At 47.9% G+C, this 20,168-nt stretch overlaps 1 protein-coding gene across 2 annotated transcripts in view; it reads right to left on the bottom strand.

The window, feature by feature from the left end:
- LOC146839252 (uncharacterized) overlaps window positions 1-20,168 on the bottom strand; it is a 212,419-nt gene that overhangs the window by 145,459 nt on the left and 46,792 nt on the right. For both annotated transcript variants that reach the window (XM_085651297.1, XM_085651296.1), the window contains exon 3: window positions 10,293-11,137. In XM_085651297.1, the coding sequence (XP_085507423.1) occupies window positions 10,293-10,881 (589 nt within the window). In that variant the 5' untranslated portion in view covers window positions 10,882-11,137. The remainder of the gene's footprint in view (window positions 1-10,292; window positions 11,138-20,168) is intronic.

Below are 20,168 nucleotides of genomic sequence, written 5' to 3'. Positions count from 1 at the left end.
AGTCTACCCTGCAAGACCTCAGTAAATGTATTCTTGACCTCCCAATTGGTACATTAGTAATCGGAGGGGACTTTAATCTTACAGTAGACGGTTCATTAGATAGACTGCCCCCGCGTAGAGATTCTATCTATGGGTCCAAATTGGCCGAATTCCTTTCAACCCTGGGCCTGGTTGACATTTGGCGACAACTTAACCCCACAACCACAGAATTCACCTTTCACTCTGGGGCCCATAACAGCCATTTGCGAATATATTACATGCTTACTTACGCTGAGGATCTGCCCGACTTTAGTGAGGCCCGCTGCCTCGCACGTGGAATTTCAGATCACTCTCCTGTCTTGACCACGATGGCGGTGGGCCCCCAACCCAGGTGTACGACCCTAACTATAAATCCCTGGGAGCTCAGAGTACCTCATATCAAGACGGGGTTAATCAAAGACACCGAATTATATACTAAAGAAAATGCTGGCTCTTCACTTCTGCCCAAATTCTTTGGGGTGCATTTGGGGCTTTTATAAAGGGACGAGCCCTTGCTTTAATGGTAGGTCACAAGAGGGAATTGACGAATCGCATAGTCCTACTTGAAGAACATTTCCTACAAGGGGAAAAAAAACACTGGCACGGTCCCCTGACCAGGTGGAACATCGGTCACTGGTGGTTAAAATACTGGATTACAAACAGCTCCTCACATAGGCAGCTAGGGCAAAACACAAGTCAATCTGCCATAGGATCTACGAGCACGGGGAGAGAACAGGTAAATTATTGGCCTGGCTGGAAAAAAGAGAGCAGGTATCGAGATGGGCACATCTACAAGGGCCCACCGCGGAAGAAATCACTGATCCCCGACAGCTTGCAGAGACATTCGCCACCTACTTTCACTTGGTTTACTCACCTGCCGGGACAGTCTCGCCACTGGCAGCACGGGAACTTCTCTCCACAATCAAAGGTCACCTGTCTATTGCAAGAGGACAGAGACTCCTTTGAGGGGGAACCTACACAGGAGGAAATCCAGCAAGCCATCCCTGATATCCGCTCGGGCAAGGCCATGGGACCCAACGGACTCCCAGTTGAGCTCTTTAAGCCAATAGCTTCAAAGTTCACTCCCTATCTCTGCCAGATGATTCGTGAGAGTTATGAGAGAGGGCTGCTGCCAGAGTAGATCCGGTTGGCCTCAATAGTTATTCACAAACCGGGCAAACCAACAAATGATTGTACGGCATACAGACCTATCCCTCTCCTTACGATAGAAGCTAAGATTTTTGTGAAATTGTTGGCCAATAGACTCATCCCTCTGATCACTGGGCTGATACACTCGGATTAGTCAGGTTTTGGGCCCGAATACCGCCTTAAATTTGCGACGCCTGCCTAGGGTGCTGGGGAGGCAGCGTATGATTAGGGAAGAAGTGGGCCTGTTGTCCCTCGATGCCAAAATGGCCTTTGATACCATCGAATGGAACTTTATATTTGCGGTTCTGGAACAAATGGGCTGTAGGCCCAAGTTTACTAAATGGATCAAACTAACGTACACTAGCCCGATCGCTCAAGTAGTGGTGAACCAACGTACATCCAGCAATTCCGACTAGGCAGGTGAACTCGACAGGGGTGCCCCCTGTCGCTCCTAATATTTGCCTTAGTGCTGGAACCGCTGGCAATATGGGTGAGAGGAGACCCTCCGATTCGTGGACTTAAATGGACTGCGAGTCATGAGGATAGAATTTCGCATTATGCGTACGATTTACTGTTATATATGGCCTCTCCAGCATCAACCCTTCATCGTATTCTTCACATCTTCCGTACACTTGGCAAGCATTCGGGATACACAATAAATTGGTCTAAGCCACAACTATACCCAATGCAGGGCCTGCCGCTGCGTGTACCAAGGGACTACGATATCCCCGTGGCACTAGAAGGCTTCCGATCTTTAGGAATCTTTATAATGACAGACCCAACCCGTTTTTTATGAAACTAATTTACAAGGACCCTTGACGTGTTTCCACACAGACATAAAACACTGGCGTTCCCTTCCTTTGACCCTTCTGAGATGAGCCGCCCTCTTCAAAATGTTGGCATTGCTTCTCTTTCTCTCTGTTTTGCAAAACACTCCTATTAAGATTCCCGACTCCTACTTTTCTAGTATTGATGGTGCCGTACACACCTTGCTATGGGACGGACGGGCACCACGCATTGCGATGCAGAAACTATCTGCGGGGTGGTATGATGGGGAAATTGCGCTGCCTGACCTTAGGCTATATCTCCAGGCATCTCAACTGGTGGTGGTTAACAGTTGGGCTCATGGGGACCGGGGAGACCCGAGTCTCCGTACAGACTAGTGGCTCATGCGGCAAGGTGGATACAACAATGCACTATACAAAAACCCCAGGAAATTGGGTCTCACTTGACCGACAGCACGCACCATTGAAACTTGCCACACGGTTAATAAAAAACTGGGCTGGCATAACAAAATTACACGTGCAACCCCACTCTGGGAACCTAAGCAATTGGGCCGTTTGAGCGCTTGTCCCGGATTCGAAAAATTGGACCGGATTGGCATTTCAACAGTGGGGGTCACGTGGAATTCCCAGGGGCTGGCCACCTTTGCCGATCTACAAAGGGAAGAGGACGTTGCACAATCCGAAACATTTAGATATCTACAGATCAGCCATGTGCTCGAAAGTGCAGTGTCGCGGGGTGGTCCACTTCCTGAGGCCTACCCACTGGAGGACGGGTTGATACTTGACCCCATGGTTAGGAAGGCCATATCCCTCGCATATAGAAAATGTATAAATAACTGCCCAGGTCTTTTAATGCGCTACGGCAACATTGGGAGGCAGATTTGAGTGAGCAGGAAGAGGATGATTGGCGGGACGCCTTGGCCTCCCATTAGGAGCTGGCCATCCCCAGGAGACTGCGACTAGTCCAGCTCAAGACCCTGCACAGAGTCCATCTTGCCGCGGGGGTCTTGGTTAAGATGGGCAGGAGGGTAGATTCTTACTGCCTCAGACAGTGTCATCGGGAGAGGACTTTCTTCCATACCATCTGGGAGTGTCCAGCTGCCCAAATATATTGGAAGGCTGTTGCTGAGCAAATGGAGAGTGCGGGGGAGGGGGGAGAAATTGATGGTAACCCTGAAACTATGCCTGCTAAATATATGGGAAGACGCGGACCTTGCCCAGACACTTGTTTCAAAACCTCCATATAACTGACGGTTGGTTTTGTTCACCTACCTATCATGGAGGACAAACTAGGACTCAGCTTCAATGATGAAGCTGTAGCCGATATTTTAAGGAAAACTCCCTCCCTTCTTGGGGCAGGGGGTCTGTGGCTTCAGGGTCACAATCAGAAGACTGGACTTCACTTACAGCATTAAAAAGGGAATGGGTCAAAATTACGCTCCATGGGGCGCTGATGACGGAATACCTACGAGCCAATATTGCTCCTAGTGGACTTGTAATCAACGTTTTTCCGGGGTTATTTCTGGAAGACCCCACATTTAAAAAAGAACGGTGCCTGGTCTCTTGGAAATGTACCAGAGACCTCCTGGTTCTCATTATTAACACTGCCCAATGGATAGCAGATGCCCTATTAGCAAGAATACAGGCGGCAGAGGGCGCACTTAAATCCACTATCCAGAACACTGCTTTCAAAGCGAAATTAGCGGAAATAAACAGTGAGTTTACTGATAACAGGGAATATCTACTCAAACAAAAAATAGCTAAATTACAGAAGGACATACAGAAATTCCACAAGGAGAAGATCTATCCCTATTTGAAAGCAGATTACCAGACAACCAAGAATAGCTATTCATCTGACGACAGCTCCGATAACTCAAGAAGGGGATCAACTAATAGTGACTCGAGCACAGGCAGTTGGGGGGTGGGGGGGGGGGGGGGGGTAAATCATCAAAAAAGGAATTATCCACCTTCCTACCCCCATTATAATAATACACCAGCCTACACAGGTCCACCACAACCACCCTTTTGGCAGTTCCCCATGTACCCGCATGGACAGCCCCAGTTCTATCCCCCTGGCAACCCTCCTTTTTAAGACAGAGGTTGGGGCAGAGGAAGAGGGCGCAAAAGAGGGAAGGTAGTTCAGTGGCAGGATCAGGAACAATTCCCGTTGGCACCCAGGGGCAGGAACAGAGGGAAAAAGAACTAGTGGTCAATTTGTCCCATAGACCCTTGAGTGTTCTGGAACAAGCGGTCCTTGAAAGAGGACTGGGATATGTCCCTACACCCAGAACAGACAGATTTAGAGACAACTGTGAAATTCATGAATTCCTCAGAAAAATAAGCTTGAAAGCGTTTTTACAAGACCAACCAATTGTTGAGTCTACAGACACTGGCTTACGTAATCCGTCTACATTTACTCCGACTAACAGTATGGTCCCCCCGAAAGTATTAACATTTGAGAAGGCTGTTCTTCGTGAGCTGGACACGATTCCGCAAAGCACACCTTTCACAATATGTCCAATGCGGAATTGTCAGCTGCGAGAACCTTAGCCAATGACAACAGCATCACTATTAAACAAGCAGACAAGGGGGGTGCTACTGTGATACAAAATACCATTGACTACGACTGCGAGTGTAGACGACAACTTGATAACACAACTTACTACACTCCTAACTCGATTGATCCCACACCAAGACTCACCACCGAGATTGCTACCATCACTTTTGAGGCAGAAAGTAATGGGTGGATCAGTAGGAAGGAGGCCGAATTTCTCATTACGAAGGATCCCAAGACCCCCTACTTTTACACGTTGCCTAACATCCATAAGGGCACCACACCGGTCCCAGGACGCCCTATTGTATCTGGAATAGGGTCACTTCTGGAACCCGTGTCCAGATTTGTAGACCATTTCTTACAACCTTTGGTCAAAAACACCCCCTCTTATATCCGTGACACTACGGATATCCTACAGGTCATAGAGGAGATACATGACACGAGTGACATTTACCTATTGGTCACGCTGGATGTGGAAGCATTATACACCAATATCCCCCAGCGTGCCACATTAACGGCAATTGAGAATGTCCTCATGAGAGAGGAATGGACTTCTCCTACCCCTATCTCCTTCATAATGGAATGTGCCACTTTGGCACTAACGGAGAATTACTGTGAATACAATAAACAACTGTTTCACCAATCGCAGGGCACTTCAATGGGGAGCACCTTCGCCCCTAGAGTGGCCTGCATCTACATGGCCACCTTTGTGGAAGAAGTCATCAGACACCCCAACAACCCCTATATCAACAATTTGACCTTGTGGAGGCGTTTCATAGATGGCATACTAATCTTCTGGAAGGGGAACCACCAGACTTGTCTAGCCTTCTGCGAGTGGATTAACACACAGAACCAAATTTTGAAGTTCACTCCTACAATTTCAGACTCCCACGTGCCCTTTTTAGATCTGAAGGTGACACTTCATGATACAGGACTAAGCGCCACATTATACAAGAAACCAACAGACAGGAATAGCTTGCTTTTATATGGTAGCCACCACCCTAGGGCCCTCAAGGACAATTTGCCCTTTGGGCAGTTCCTCCGTATCAGGAGGAACTGCAGTTCCACCAGTGACTATTTGACTGAAGCTCACCACCTGAGTTCCAACCTTAGACTAAGAGGTTATCCTGAACGTCCGGTCAGAAACTCACTTAAGAGGGCACGCAATAACCCACGAGAGGTCCTACTACGACCAGCAATAGGGAACATACAGATACCCGGACCTGTGTCACATCTTTCACTCCTGACTCTACATGCATAAAAAGCATAATAAAGAAACATTGGGGAATCCTAACTACGGGTGACCTCACCATTCCCCCCCCCACATTTTGCCTTTAAGCGAACACAAAACCTGAAGGATATCCTCATCAACACGAGACCAAGACACATCGACCACAAGGAGCAAAGAACTCTATGGGACCTTCCCCCGGTGAGAGGTCACTACCCTTGTGGCTCATGTGCTGTGTGCCACCAAACTGCAGTGACAAAAGAAGTGATCTTTTCAGACTCTTTCACTTGGAAGATCCAGAGACACACTAACTGTAACACTACTCATTGTATCTATCTAATCACCTGTCCGTGTGATAGGAGATACGTTGGCATGACCCTTAGACCAGTCAAGACACGCATAACAGAACATAAAAGCAATGTGAGATGCCAAAAAATCACCACCCAACTCTACACTCACTGTAAAGAAAATAACCACAAACCAGACTCCCTAAGATGGTTAGTGCTTGAGTCCCACCCTAGGATCACGCATAAAGCACTGTTCAAGATAGAACAGAGATGGGTACATCGTCTTAGGGCAGACCTTGAAGGCTTAGTGATCAAATTCCATGGGCGGCACTCAATGATAGATAGTTCTCCATCCATGGTCACTCCGTTTTCTGTTATACCACTCTACACGGAGTTTCCCTCCTTTCTCGCTTTACTGCCCTGTGACTAATTCCCCCCCACTGGAAGTCAAGCGTTATTTCTTTTCACCTAATTATGTGAACACTATGGAGGTTTACTTTCATTTACCACAACTAGACACCGCAGTGGTATGCCCCCCCCTTTTTCTAGGTGGGGCACTCAGGACTTCATATATTGTTCCAACATGAACATCTAAAGATTGGTGTCGCTTATTTGCTGACCGCCATTTATCATACATTCACTACATACTTTGGCCACCCACATTAGATCACGTTTGGTAGATCGCGATTGTGATGCTTATTCCCTTGATCTTGGTAACACCACCACTGATTGCCGGCATTATGACAGCCACATCTCAAGATGGCCGCCGTCTTCGACGTACCAACACCATACACTCAGCTTCACCCTTCACGCTTTGATGTAGAACACACCTCCCGGATGCCGGCCCGACCCCTCCCACATCGGTTAGTATTTCAGCATGGGACCCATACCTGTGTTGTCCTTCCCGGTTCGAGCAGCGCCTGGGTAGGTTAACGGCCCATCCCGGCAGCACCTAATACGCGAGTATTACGACAATGTTGACGTGTCTCCGTTTTCTTGCGGCGGGTGTTGGCAGCGGTATGGATGTGCACCCGTGACCTACGGGTACGGCGGTTTTCGCCGATTGAGTCTTGTACTGAGCTCGCGAGTGGCAATTGATACGCAGTGGTCTCTGCCTTCTAGCGAAGGTTTCAATACTTGGCGGCTTCAGCAGGTTGTACCAGCTGGGTGTCAGTCACACCTGCCGCATACGATGCTTGATCCATTATGGGTGACAGGGTTCCCCAGGTTCGCGACTGTGCATCTACGACACAGTATTACCCCCCACGTGTGGGCCTCTCGGATGCATAGGTTGTGCGCCGGTTAATCCCCGGACATCACTTTGAGGTCTGGCAATTGCGTGGCGGATTACGTGCACTAAACAATGTCTTTATAGCACCAGCTGGAAAACACGATGTCCCGGCTGGATGTTGGGTGCACCACCGTTGCGCCTCATTTGACTCACTAGTTTTGGGGGTCTCCACGGTGCTCAACCACGTGTCTGTCATTGCTCATATATTACCCCTGTCCGCATGACATGACCGCACTACGGTCGACACCGCTTTACTTGTCCTTACACTACGTGTTGGGCTAGCTGTTTTATATTTTTTACTTTTCACTTTTTTCTTCCAATAGGACACCAGAATCTTAGTGTCCCGGTAGCGCAGCGAACACGGACAGAAGCAGGGATATACACTCTAATAGGTGAGTGCCCTGCACCTCCATGATGTGAATACTAGTCCTGCACTGCAGCTACTACCGCACATCCAGTCTTCTGATTTTAAATGGTTCTTGTTTTTAATCTCACATTCACGTATAGTAATTTCTATACTCTATTGTTTGATTACCTACACTTGGCTCCTTGGTTACAATTGGCATAGTCTATTATCACACCTTGTAGGAAGAGAGACCTTGTTTGTGATATATGTCCGGACAAGTACCAAGTACTCTACACTGACCTGTGTCTTGGTTACCTTATTTCCTTCTCCTAGGTTCCCATTTGACACATGGCGAGATCGTTTTCCATAATACATGTGGCAGGTAACAAATGCACCCGCCACATTGTGTAGATAGTTAACATTTCAATAGGTCCTGAAGAATTGCCAAGGATCACTAGGACCGCGAGGCATGAAACATGTTGACCACCACAGATGAGCATAGCTAAGCCGAACCCTCACGTCAGCGAGCTGCCACTCTGTTTTTGTTTTTTAATCAAGTGGATAGCCATTCCCAATAAAGTCTCATTTTTGGACTATCCAACTTGTTTTAATCAGCTACACGCATTCACATCTACACCACTAGACCCCTCACACGCACTACACCATACGGCCAGGAACAGTAGATCTCCGCTAAAGAGCCCCTTTAAGGGTGCCCGTCGGGTATTGCAGCGCCGACCCGACGAGGAGCAGGTCCATATGATGAAGCATGACACCTAGCTGGCTGGGTGTGTGAGGACCCTAGTTCCGACTAGAGGAACTCCTCTCCTCTTTCACACGGTCTCCTTGTTACTTACACCCTCTCTCTCCCTCTATCCTGAGGAACTGCATACTCTTCATTCTTTCGATCATGGGTTTCAGTGGAATAGGCCCTTGCAAAATGAAACCTCACACAAAAACGGGGTGTGGGTGAAACAACAACTATCAGATACTGGGCTGCTGATATGGATAGAGCCATGATTGCAGGGAAAGACGTTTTCAAGCACAGAGGGTGTCCTAAAAAATGGGATCATAAATGGGCTGCGTGGGAAACACACAGGGGTGAAATATGCCTGTCCCCTACTGTGGAACTACAAAACAGTAAGGCTAGATGGTGGGGTGTATCAAATCTTAGGGGGGGTCCTTGGAATGAAAAAGTACTGTCACATCAAACCTATGTAAATCTCGTATCTGACTGTGTATTATTGGTGAATGGCATGGCTGTGGTTTTTGTAAGGTTGCTAAATAAAAACAGTTTATAAAAAAATCTAAACTTTCTTATGAATCTGCTGGGAAGCTGCGATTTCCACAGGAAGGACTTGTGAACGGGACAGTGGGATATGGTGTGAAACCACGGATTGTTTGGTAAGACGTCGGACTAGAGGATAAAGACATTAAAGAGCGATTCACGCTGCACCTAGCAGCTGGGGAGCGGAGAAATATGTGCATTGCTGCTGTTGTTGAGAAAGTTATTTGTGTGAAGCAACAAAGTGAGACGTCTTCACTGCAAGGGACATCACCAATAATGAGGAAGGAAAAATACATTTATTATCTACCAACCATAGTAATAATAATTTCACCTAAAAGTCTTATTTTTCTTCAGAAGGGGAGGAAGGTTTCAGGCAATTATCCTAATTTTGTCAAGGGGAACAGGAAGAACTAAACAGAACTGTGATTCAGGTATATCTAAACATCTTGGTCCTTGCATAGTGCAAGCAACACAGCTCTAAGGTTCACCCCTTGCATCGTGCAGACCTGGGATCCCCGCTTCGGCACCTAACCAAAAGCAGCTGGAAGGATCCAGGCAAGCTACTCTATCTGCCTGAGACTCTAGAAGGGAGCAAGTGACACAAACACAAGCTGTACAGAGCACCATCTAGTAGGGTCTCAAATAGAGGGAAGTTAGACCTTGATGTACAATATGTTCACAAAATCACAACTACGATTGAGGCAAGTTCAAAGAATCTGTCTAAACCGGACTGTGAATTCGGTAAGAAATAATGATTGAAGATCAGATAATAATGCTTGCAGATCGTCCTAAATAGCATAACATGAGCCAAGCAAGTGATGCAGGCAGCAGGGTTGAGGAAGGGCTCAGAGTCGGCACAGGGAATGGGATGGAAAAATACAGAGACTACCCTTGAGGAGCATCAAGGGCTGGACAAAGAACATCATGCAGGAAGAGACGATAAGAGAAGGAGGAGAATACCATGCACAAAGAGATAGCAACAAGTGCAAAAAGCAAGCATCAAGAAGGCAATAAACCGTCATGTAACAGAGAAAGCAGAAAGAGCAACATGCAGCAGGCAGGAAGAGAACATCACATGTCAAGAAGCATCCGTCTGCAGAGAAAGCGTCAGGGAAGAGAGCGATATCCTGCAGAAGAGAAACCATGAAGCAGTAACAGGCAGAAGAGAGCATGAAGAGGAGAACAGAAGAGTCAAGCAGCGGAAAGAGCATCAAACAGGAGAGACAGTATCACAAGGACAAAAACAGGAGAAAGCAGAAGAAAAAGAGCACCAAGCAGAAGAAAGAACCATAGATCGAACAAGAGACACCACCAAGCAGCAGAAAGAGGGCATCAAGGAATTCACATACCCTCAGGCTTGTGGGCCGATATCCTCACACTCGAGTAATCTTCCTCATATCCGACAGCTTCTCTCATAAAGTACTCCTCAATCAGCTGAACAGTGGCATCGAGGGATGACAGAGGACGATGGCTCAGCCACTGCCCGGCACCGTCCGGCAGGATCTGGATGAACTGCTCCACTATTATTAGCTCCACAATATCATCAGAACTCCTGATCCCAGGTTTGAGCCACTTCCGACCCAAGGTGCTGAGCTGATGGGCCACAGTTTGTGGTCGTGCTCCTGCGGTGAATGCGAGGCTGCGGAACTTCTTACGATATCTGTCCTCACTCACGCCTACATGCTCGAGGATAGCATCCTTAAACTCATCATAGTCCTCAATAATATGTGGTGGCAACGCTTGGACCATGGCCCGGAGCTTCCCAGAAAACAGCGGAGCCAGATGCCTCGCCCAGTCCTTTCGAGGCCATAGTGATTCCTCAGCCACACGCTCAAACGCGGATAAGAAGGCTTCCAGGTCACTCTCAAGCTCCATTTGCATCTCTGTCTGGTCTGGACCGAAGGGATGCGAAGGAGGGTCCGGCTGATAGGGTTGCATCTTCCTGTGGCCTTCTAGTGATGGAAACACCGATAGCCTCTGAAGCGTCCCTGAATCTGATCCGCCAGTATCAGTTCAGTATCCTCTCGTTCTTCTCAGACGTGCTCTTCTTCAACAGGTCACACCTGGTGTATCACGCAGCGGGGAAGCATGGAGATCTCCTGCACATGCACCAATGTCATCACTTCAGCGTGGTTTCCACTTCAACATCATATCTATGAGCAATGAGCGTAAATTCCAAGACTTCAGATAGCATCTGCAACAACAAGGGAAATGGGTTACTACACACCAGGTCAGATGAATCAAACAACAAACATATGAATCAAACAACCATAATGCTGTAATATTTGTTATAACGTCACTAGCAGAGTCGACCACTCCAACCCTTCTCTTCACACCCACAGTCTCATCAGTTGATTCACAGTCTCTCCGCTCCCATCAGTGACTGCAGCCATGACGTTCACACCGCAGACTCCACCGTCTCACTCTGCTCAGGTATTTACAAGCACTGATTCTCACACTACAGGCTCAGCTTCTTTTCAGCTGGTGCGCATCATAACTCAGACGTGCCTGAGGGGCGTGCAGTCAGATGAATGGTGCTCTGGAAACCATCCTGAAGAGAAAGGTTGGCCCCTCTCACCGGGGAGAGCAGAGGTTACACCGCAGACTCCAGGGCTTCCATCTCAGTATGCCCCCTACATCATTCACTGGAGATTTCTACTACAACATGCACTTTTATCCACACCCGCAGCTGTGCTGGTGCATGCTAGAGTGGGTTGAGGTCTGCAGGACACCTCGAATGTAAATAACTCTGAGGGAGCCTGCGGAGTCGATCTGTCAGCTGTAAGACTTGTAATAAAAGCCTTCTTCAAACTCATTCACTCTGCAGGACTGTGGAGGTGCAACGTCAACCGTCTTCAATGCGATGGACACTGTCCTATGGAACGCTTGTTCACCCCACGGCCATCCTACCAGACGATGCTACATCGACACGTCTCATGATAATTCGGCGTATTGAAGTGACATATAATCATCCTTAAACCTACCTATTGCCCGATCACTCTTCCTCTCTGTCCAAAGCCTCTTCGCATCCTTCTCAAACGTCACTGCCACTGGCCATGGCCACCCTCAGATTCCATGCCACTGTCACCTTCTGTACGTTCCCTCACTCTCCTCGCATTCACTGGACTTCTGACTGTCATTATAGGTCAAACCTACAGGAACACTGCTGTCTATCCTTTCTACTCTAACTCCAGTACTGGAGCACGCTACTTTAAAATATTCTATCCTCAAACGTTCTCCAAAATGCATTCAATGCATACAAACAAGGGTTGAACATCCTGAAACCCACATAGTGGACGGATCGGGAAATCCAAGGTGGCAGCCCCACAACAAAGAAACAAGACATAGTAAAAGGACTGTGGGAAGGTAATGGGGGTGAGTAGAACAGTAACTGGGGAATTTCATCCATGGTGAGACCCCTGGACCTCTAAGAATGGTGGAGAATGACTGACAGTCTGAAACTAGAACGACATCGAAGCACAAGACACAGCGAAGGATGCTGCGGAACCTCGGGATCGAGAGAAGGCGTAGGCGAGTCAAGATGGGAGAGGCATGAAGCAAGTGGCCAGGAGTTAGGCAACCAAGAAATCCAGCGAGAGAAGGGGACCGTTCTCTGAACTCCCGGAGCTGAAACCTTGTGGCTGAGCCAGAGAGAAGAGATCGAAGCGTCACGAGCATTGCTGGTGATGTCGGGCATTCTACCACTGGAGTACAAGAAGAAACAATGGATGGAATACTGGAATTAATATCAACCACTTGTAAGTACTCATGTCAAATTCCAGCCCATCCTTATTTTGCACTACATTCCTCCTCAATTTGGACCCAGCCATATGTAAACAACCCAAGTCCGGTTTCACCCTTATGAGGGTCATCAGTCAGACATAGCTTGGTTCCAGTGGCACAGTCTACACGTGACTCCCATCGCGGCACGCCCATCGCACTCAGAGCGTCACACTAAAGCGTACAACAAACTGTGCACAGTTTACACAGGACCCACATCGAGGCATGCCCATCACACTCAGAGCATCACACTAAAGCATACAACAAACTGTGCACAGTTTACACGGGACCCACATCGGGGCACGCCCATCAAACTCATAGCGTCACACTAAAGCGTACAACAAAGTGTGTACAGTCTATACAGGACCCACATCTCGACATACCCGTCACAATAAAGCGTACAACAAACTGTGCACAGTCTACACGTGACTCACATCTGGGCACGGCCATCGCACTCGAGTGTCACACTAAAGCGTACAACAAACTGTGCACAGTCTACACAGGACCCACATCTGGGCACGCCCATCGCACTAGAGCGTCACACTAAAGCGTACAACAAAGTGATGGATATACTCATACCAATACATTTATGCCAACCCCTCAAGTCATTACTAAAAGGTCCTTCTCATGTCTGATTGCAAAAGCATTTAAATTCTTTCGTGAAGCTGCAGTTCCACAACTCAACACTAGAGGTCCTGCTCAAGTCTAGGGGTGGCAATAAATTCCTCTCTGTCGGCGGAATTCGAATGTGGAGTTCCAGCCATACTCTGCTAACTGCCGCATGGCAGAGTGTTTTCTGTTTCGCGGCTCGCCAACAGTAAGTTAGTGAGGGAGAAGTGGCGTCCCTTAGCTCAGTTTTCAGACACGAGGAGAGCACCCGTTGAGATTTTCATAACGCAGGCAGTCGCGGGCGGTTGCGACCGTTTGCTTCGAGAAAGCTGCTGCTCAAGTAGAAAATCTACTCAAACAGCAGCAAAAGCACCTCGAGCAGCAGCGCCCTTGGGCGCGCCCGAGACACTGTCTACACTAATTTTTCAGCATAAAATAAGCTACCAGTGCTAAAAATCAGCGTGACATGCTGATTTTCATTAGTTCGCAGAATTCCTCATAATCTCGCTGAGTTTTTTATGTACCTCCATGGAACGCCACAGAGGGAAACTCCGCAAGCTCAGCCACGAAAGCCACATGCAACTGCTTGAAATGACCTTCACCAAGCTGAGAGGGCGTGGCTTCAACATAAAAAAGTACAAATGCTTGTTCACTGCATTAATAAATTATGCTCGTTTTCTAAAGAGTGATTAAATATGCCGTTGTTGGTATATACTCGGGGTGATCTGTCAAGCAGGAAAAAAAAAGGGGGTCCCAAAACGTAAATAAATTCCTTACAGTTTGCCATGGGAAAATTAAACAGCGATACTGCGAAAATGGCTAAAAAGAACGACACCAACTTTGGCAGGAAGCTAGATCTTAGACCAGAAATCGTGCTATTTTTGATATAGTGTAAATCCATTCAGTAGTTTTTCAGAAATTACAGATAAAACATTTGTATATCAGGACAGTTGGGTTCACAGGACTCTCGTGAGAGACCTGTGATCATGAAACTTCAAAAAAACAGAACAATCTGTTTGGCCGAGGGGGCTTTTTTCCCCCCCCTTCGCCCACCTCGCTTCCACGGATGCGAGAGCTTCTGAGGGACTACATGCTCTTATTGGCTGGCCTCAACATGAAAATAAATATTGTGGTTGCCATGACACGACTCTTTGCACCCGGGGCACCCGCTTACCAAAATAATTTGCCCACTCCCACCAGCACAAGCTTGGGTGCTGGTGAGGAGCCGGAAGGGCCGCAGGGGCCTTGGGGTCAAGCCTGTTGTGTCCAACATTAAAAAATGGTGCGGGCACCCAAAAAAGATTAAACATGTAAAGCTCCAGGGGGTGCCAGTGTAGCATTTGAGGGTTGTTCCTCAGATAAGGAAGTCCTCCTAGCCTTCAACTGGAAAATGGGCCCAACATCTGAGTTGGAGATTCCAGAGGGGAGTAGACACTTCCACCACCTACTGGTGAATGGAATCCCAACCACTGTTCTCATCAGAGATACCTGTGCCTGTCACACTGTGGTGCATAACAGGTTGGTTTTCTCAAACTAGTATGTCCCAGGGGAAACAAAGAGTGCAAGGACTGTCCCAGGGGGTGTCACTGTTAGGCCTGTGGCTGTAGTGCTCCTAGAAATAGCCGGGTCCCTTAGATGGAGGAAGGTGGTAGTCAGAGGTTGGTCTGAGTTAAGGAGAGGTACTGGTCCAGTGCCAGACCTCATCCAAGAAACCTGGGGGGGCTCAACCTGCCGTTGGTGCAGCTAAGCCCCAAAAGAAAAAGAAGAGACAGTGTAGGAAAGGTGGACAGCTGTTAGCCACAGTTCCAGTGGACCAGGGAGATTCTATCCAGTAAGGGAAAACTCCACAATTGGCACTGGTGAAGTCCTCCCTAGCCCACAAAAAGGCCTGACTAGTCAGGCAACTGTCCAGCCTGAGTTGGTGGCTTCTAGCAGAACAGAGGGTGGAAGAAGAGTGTTCACTACCAAGTCTAGTGACCCCCTACTCTAAAACAGCAGACAGGCCACCGGAACCCAAAGAAGCCTGTAAGAAAGCCACTTCACCTACCAGTGAAGAGCTAATGGTGTGGTTCTGGACACTGACAGCTGTCAGTGGCCTCTGCTGGGTGGTGGCCTTCATGGCAGCACTGTCCTTGGCATGGTGGCCTAGCCCCCTGCCAAACTTCAAGTTAGGCCCCCTGATCCTATTGGTCATGGTGGGGTTAATCAAGCTGTGGGTGATCTCTGTGGGTAAGCTGGGACTTGCAGAGGAAGGCACCTCTGAACCCAAACTAAAAAGATGGGGTAAAGACACTAAAGAGCTAGGAAAGGAGCATTGGGAATTACGTCCTGAAACTGTCGAGGTAGGCCAGCTCCCCAGAGGAACTGACCTGGACAGAAGGATGCAAGGCAGAGTAGGCCCTGCAACTGTCAAACCACTTCCTCTACTCTTCCTTGCCTGAAAAATTAGGAAGACTCTCCCATGTTTGGCTGAGTCTCGTGGCCTATGGGAGGGGGGGGTGACTTGTGTAGGAAAGTGGGTTTCTGTTGCAGCAACCCCCCACTTTTGCCAGATTTATGATGCACTTTGATTTGATGTGCCCCGGGTCCCTGCCAATCAGGTTCCCAGGGCCTGTGTTCTTTCCCAAAACTGTACATTTATACCCCCAATTGGCACCTCTCTGGCCACATGTAAGTCCCTTGTAAATGTTACTATGGATGCCAAGGGCACTTTGACCAGGGAAAGCCTCTAAGGGCTGCAGCACTTATTGTGCCACCCTTAGAGGCGCTGTAGCTTAACACTCACTCTCACTCTCTCCCGTTGCAGGCTGCGTGTTTTGGTGCAGAGAAAGTGAAGAGTCGACATGGCACACATACCTGTCTGCCATGCCTTCAACCCACTGACTTTGGTATAGGTAAGACACCCTTCTAGCTGGGTGCACTGTACCACTGGTGAGGGTATAGTTGCAGGAGCATTGTACCCCTACAGTGTCTAAGTCCATTCTTAGACATTGTAAGTGCAGTAAAGCCATAATGCGGATATGGTCAGGAGTTTGTCTTCCGAACTCCACAGCACCATAATGGCTTTACTGAATTCTGGGAAGTTTGGTAACAAACGTCTCAGCATAACAAACTCACACTGATGCCAGTGTGGGATTTATTATACCATGCACTCAGAAGGCATCTTAGAGATGCCCCCTGAAATACGACCATCCTCTGGTGGGTTTCTTGACTGGTAAACACCAGCCTGCGATCACGAGACAAGTTCCTGGACCCCAGGGAGTGGGAACCTTCGCTTCCTGGGCAGAGGTGGTCACACCTCCCCCAGGTCAGGAAAAGCCATCAGTGGCAGGGGAGCTCCAAAGGCCTTGCTGCTTTTGTAACGCGACCCCCAGCCTCTCCTGCTATCAGGAATAGGCCCCCCTCCTGTCTCGCCCCCTTTTCAGCATAAGGAAGGCAGGAAAAATTAGAACAGGAGGAGGTGTGCCCACTTCTGCAACCCCACCTCTTTGGTGGGGGGTGGGGGGGGGGGGGGGGGTGCAAGGTGACGCCCACTCTTCAGTGCTTGCCATCTTGCAGATGGCAGGCACTCTCCAATCAGTGTTAGGGCTTGTGTCCAATCCCCCATGCGGTGTGTGCAGACCAAGGGTATGGTCACAAAAGGTCAGTAGCCATTGGTTACTTACCTCGAGACCCCTAACACCCCCTAAATACAGTATTGAGGGGGCAGCCCTGAACCCAGAAGGCAGATTCCCCCAACCTATGAAGAAGAAGGACGAAAGAAGATGCCCAGCAGAGGAGACTGCAGAGAAGAACTGACTTGGCCCCAGCCCTACCAGCCCGTCTACAGTTTCCAAAAATCTTGTGCCAAAAATCACCTTTTCCTGCCGCCAGCGGCCTCCAAAACCCCTGGAAGAACTGACTGCAGAAGAGGTGTGGCGCCGCGGCCAGGGAGACTGACTCCAGAATCTGGGGATCATGGTTTGATCCCCGGCGGCAGATTAGCCCAGAACGATGTGACTCTGGGCAACAGCTTGCTTAATCTTCCCGACGGCCCCCAGCGCCTAGAGACCCTTACGGGTGATTGTTCGCGCTTTACCAAAGTGGATCATTATTATTATTATTATTACTGGTTTCAACAAAGACTGGATCTCCTATGAACAGCAGCTCTTACTAAAAGAAACTCCCAAGACAGACTCTGAACCCGCTAAGGACAAAGAAACACGAAGCCTGGAACCACCACTGCACCAGACGCCTGCGGCCCAAGTCAGAGTGGCCCACAGGTGCCAGTGGGGTCCCCCAGTGCTCCAGAGTCCTAATCCACCATGGGGTGGCCCCTCCAGGACTCCCTGACGTAACCTGCAGCCTCTGTTCAAAGAACCCCCAACCGCTAGTGGCACGGTAAGGTGACATCCAACCTCAAAAGGCACCCCTGTATCCAACCACCCTGAGCCCTGAAGAGAAGAACTCGAGGTGCACATACGTCCCAAGCCTTCCAACTTACCTGCCCGGCTGTTGGTTCCTCTCGGAAGGCTTCCTGGACCGAGCCAGGGGCCAAAACCTAAAACAGCAACTCCCATTGATAACAGAGCGCCCGATGCCAAATCAACACCCTGCACCCGGCCGCCCCAGTGCCGCTGTGGGTGCACTTTGTATGCTATCTTGAATCACTATTCGTCCTGAGCTAAACCCTAGGAGCTCTGCTCCCACATCCAAGTGGCGTGCCCGTGAGCAGCCACCAACCGGAGACCCCCATCTCTCATTAGATAACATTGGGCCTCAGCACTCTTTACCCGGCCGCCCTAGTGCCGGTGAGGGTGCGTTTTGCGTGCATCCTTGACCCTGGGGAACCCTGGTTCCAACCACAGCAACCCAACTCCCACAACCAGGACTAACCTTTAAACCGATAACTTCCTTTCCTCCAATAGGATTGCATTCACTGCTTTTCTGTGAAAAAAGCTCTAAGTGTGGAGTTGGAAATTGTAGGAGAACTTAAGAAACTGTGTGCTTACAAAAACGGACTTACTTACCTTTTATTTAGGAAATTTCCCAGTGTGATATCTAGGCATATCACAATGAATAGAAAAAGTAATCTGAAAAGTAATCTGAAAAGTAATCTAAAAAGAAATCACAAAGTAATAGGGAAGTAACTAAAAAGTAATTTCAACAGTTTCTGAACATTTGACCGACCTGTAATTTCATTCGACCGTATTATATGAGAAAGCATGACTTTAGTTACCTGCACCAAGTCTGGATTGGTTTTAAAAATAAAATACCACAAAGAAATATTTTTATGCAAAACAAGTGTCCATAAAAGGACGGTACTTCCAGGCAGGGGCGGCTGGTGACATTTGAAAGTGGTGTGCCGTAAAATGATTGGTATACTGCACAGTTGCGAGCGAGCGAGCCCGAAACACCATAAGAGGGGTTCGGGGGGTTCTACCCCGCGAAAATTTTGAAAAAAGAGAAGAAAAATGGTGCATTTTCAAGCAAATTAGAGAAAGCAGGAAGGTTAATAAAGCAATTGTGAAAGTGCAGTTATAATATTAATAAAGAGATGTCATATAACATAGGTAGCTGCTTATTCAGTATAACCAAAGAGCTTCTTAACAGACTTCGAGATATAATGCATTTCTGAGTACCTCACTTACAGATGTTTTTTATTTAACAAACAACTAAACTGGTCGCAAAGTAGCAGCATTCAACATGGTTTACTTTTTGTAAATGAAATCAGCACGTCTCTCTTTAAGAGCAGCAAACTTGTCAATAACTTTAATGTTAAAGTCCGGGATTTTCTGAACTAGCTTGCTCTCTACAGAGAGCATTGCCAAAGCATTGAGTCTTTCCTCAAGCATGGTGTTCCTCAGGAATGTCTTAATCCTCTTTAAGGCTGAAAAACATCGTTCTGCCTCGACTGTTGTCATAGGAGTGGTTATGACAATTTTGAGTAAAGTCACTGTCTCTGTAAGTGACTTCTCCATATGAAGTTTTTGTATTAAAGCCAGCAAAGTAAAGGCACTTGTGGCCTTCTGGTACACAGGAATTGCGTACAGTACAGTCAACTCAGTTCTCAGCTGCTCTTTTTTGAGCATTGGATAAGCTTCCACAGCCTCATTCAGAGCACGCTCCGGGAAGGCCTCATCATATTTTGCAAACTCTTCAGTTTGCAATAATGTGGCACTCACCAAATGTTTAGTGAAAGAAAAACGTTCTTGTGCCTGCACAATTACAATGTCACATATCTCCTTTGCAATTCAGACCAGAGTGGTGCTGATTTTCCTGCGGTTTGAAAAAGTAGATTGCTCTGGCGGTTTGCCGTCTAAATTGTCAACCCCATCCCTCACTTTGCTTATGCTTTGTACAAACATAGCGGTATATACTCGCACTTTGACAGTATCTATCTCTCGTGCTTGTAACTGATGGTATAACTGGTCGACAGCAACCATTATATCATGAAATAAAAACAGTAAGAACTGAAACTCTTGTCTTGTAGTGTTCTAGAAAAGCCACGGGCTTCAGTCTGACTTTTGTAATCAAACTCATTATTGGCTTCTATGGCGGCAAAACATTTCTCAAGGTCCTCTCTATGTTCATAGATTAGGTTGACTGTACGGATGTTAAAGTTCCAACGAGTTGAGGATCCCTTTGGAACGCTTTTGTCCACAATCTCATGAAGTGCTTCCGTTCTTTTGGGGAACGTGAGAAGAATGCTGCCATGCCTCCTACATCCTGAAAGAAAATTTGTGTCGCTGTGATCTTTGACACTGCCTGTTGCATTATAAGATTAAGTTGGTGGGCGTAACAGTGCACATAATGAGCATTAGGGTACACATCTCAAATTCTTTTCTGTACTCCAC

Source organism: Triturus cristatus, chromosome 4_1 (genome assembly GCF_964204655.1).
Source record: "Triturus cristatus chromosome 4_1, aTriCri1.1, whole genome shotgun sequence".
Lineage (NCBI taxonomy): Eukaryota > Metazoa > Chordata > Amphibia > Caudata > Salamandridae > Triturus > Triturus cristatus.
The sequence above is the reverse complement of the archived record's forward strand: the minus strand, read 5'-3'. Positions and strand labels throughout refer to the sequence as shown.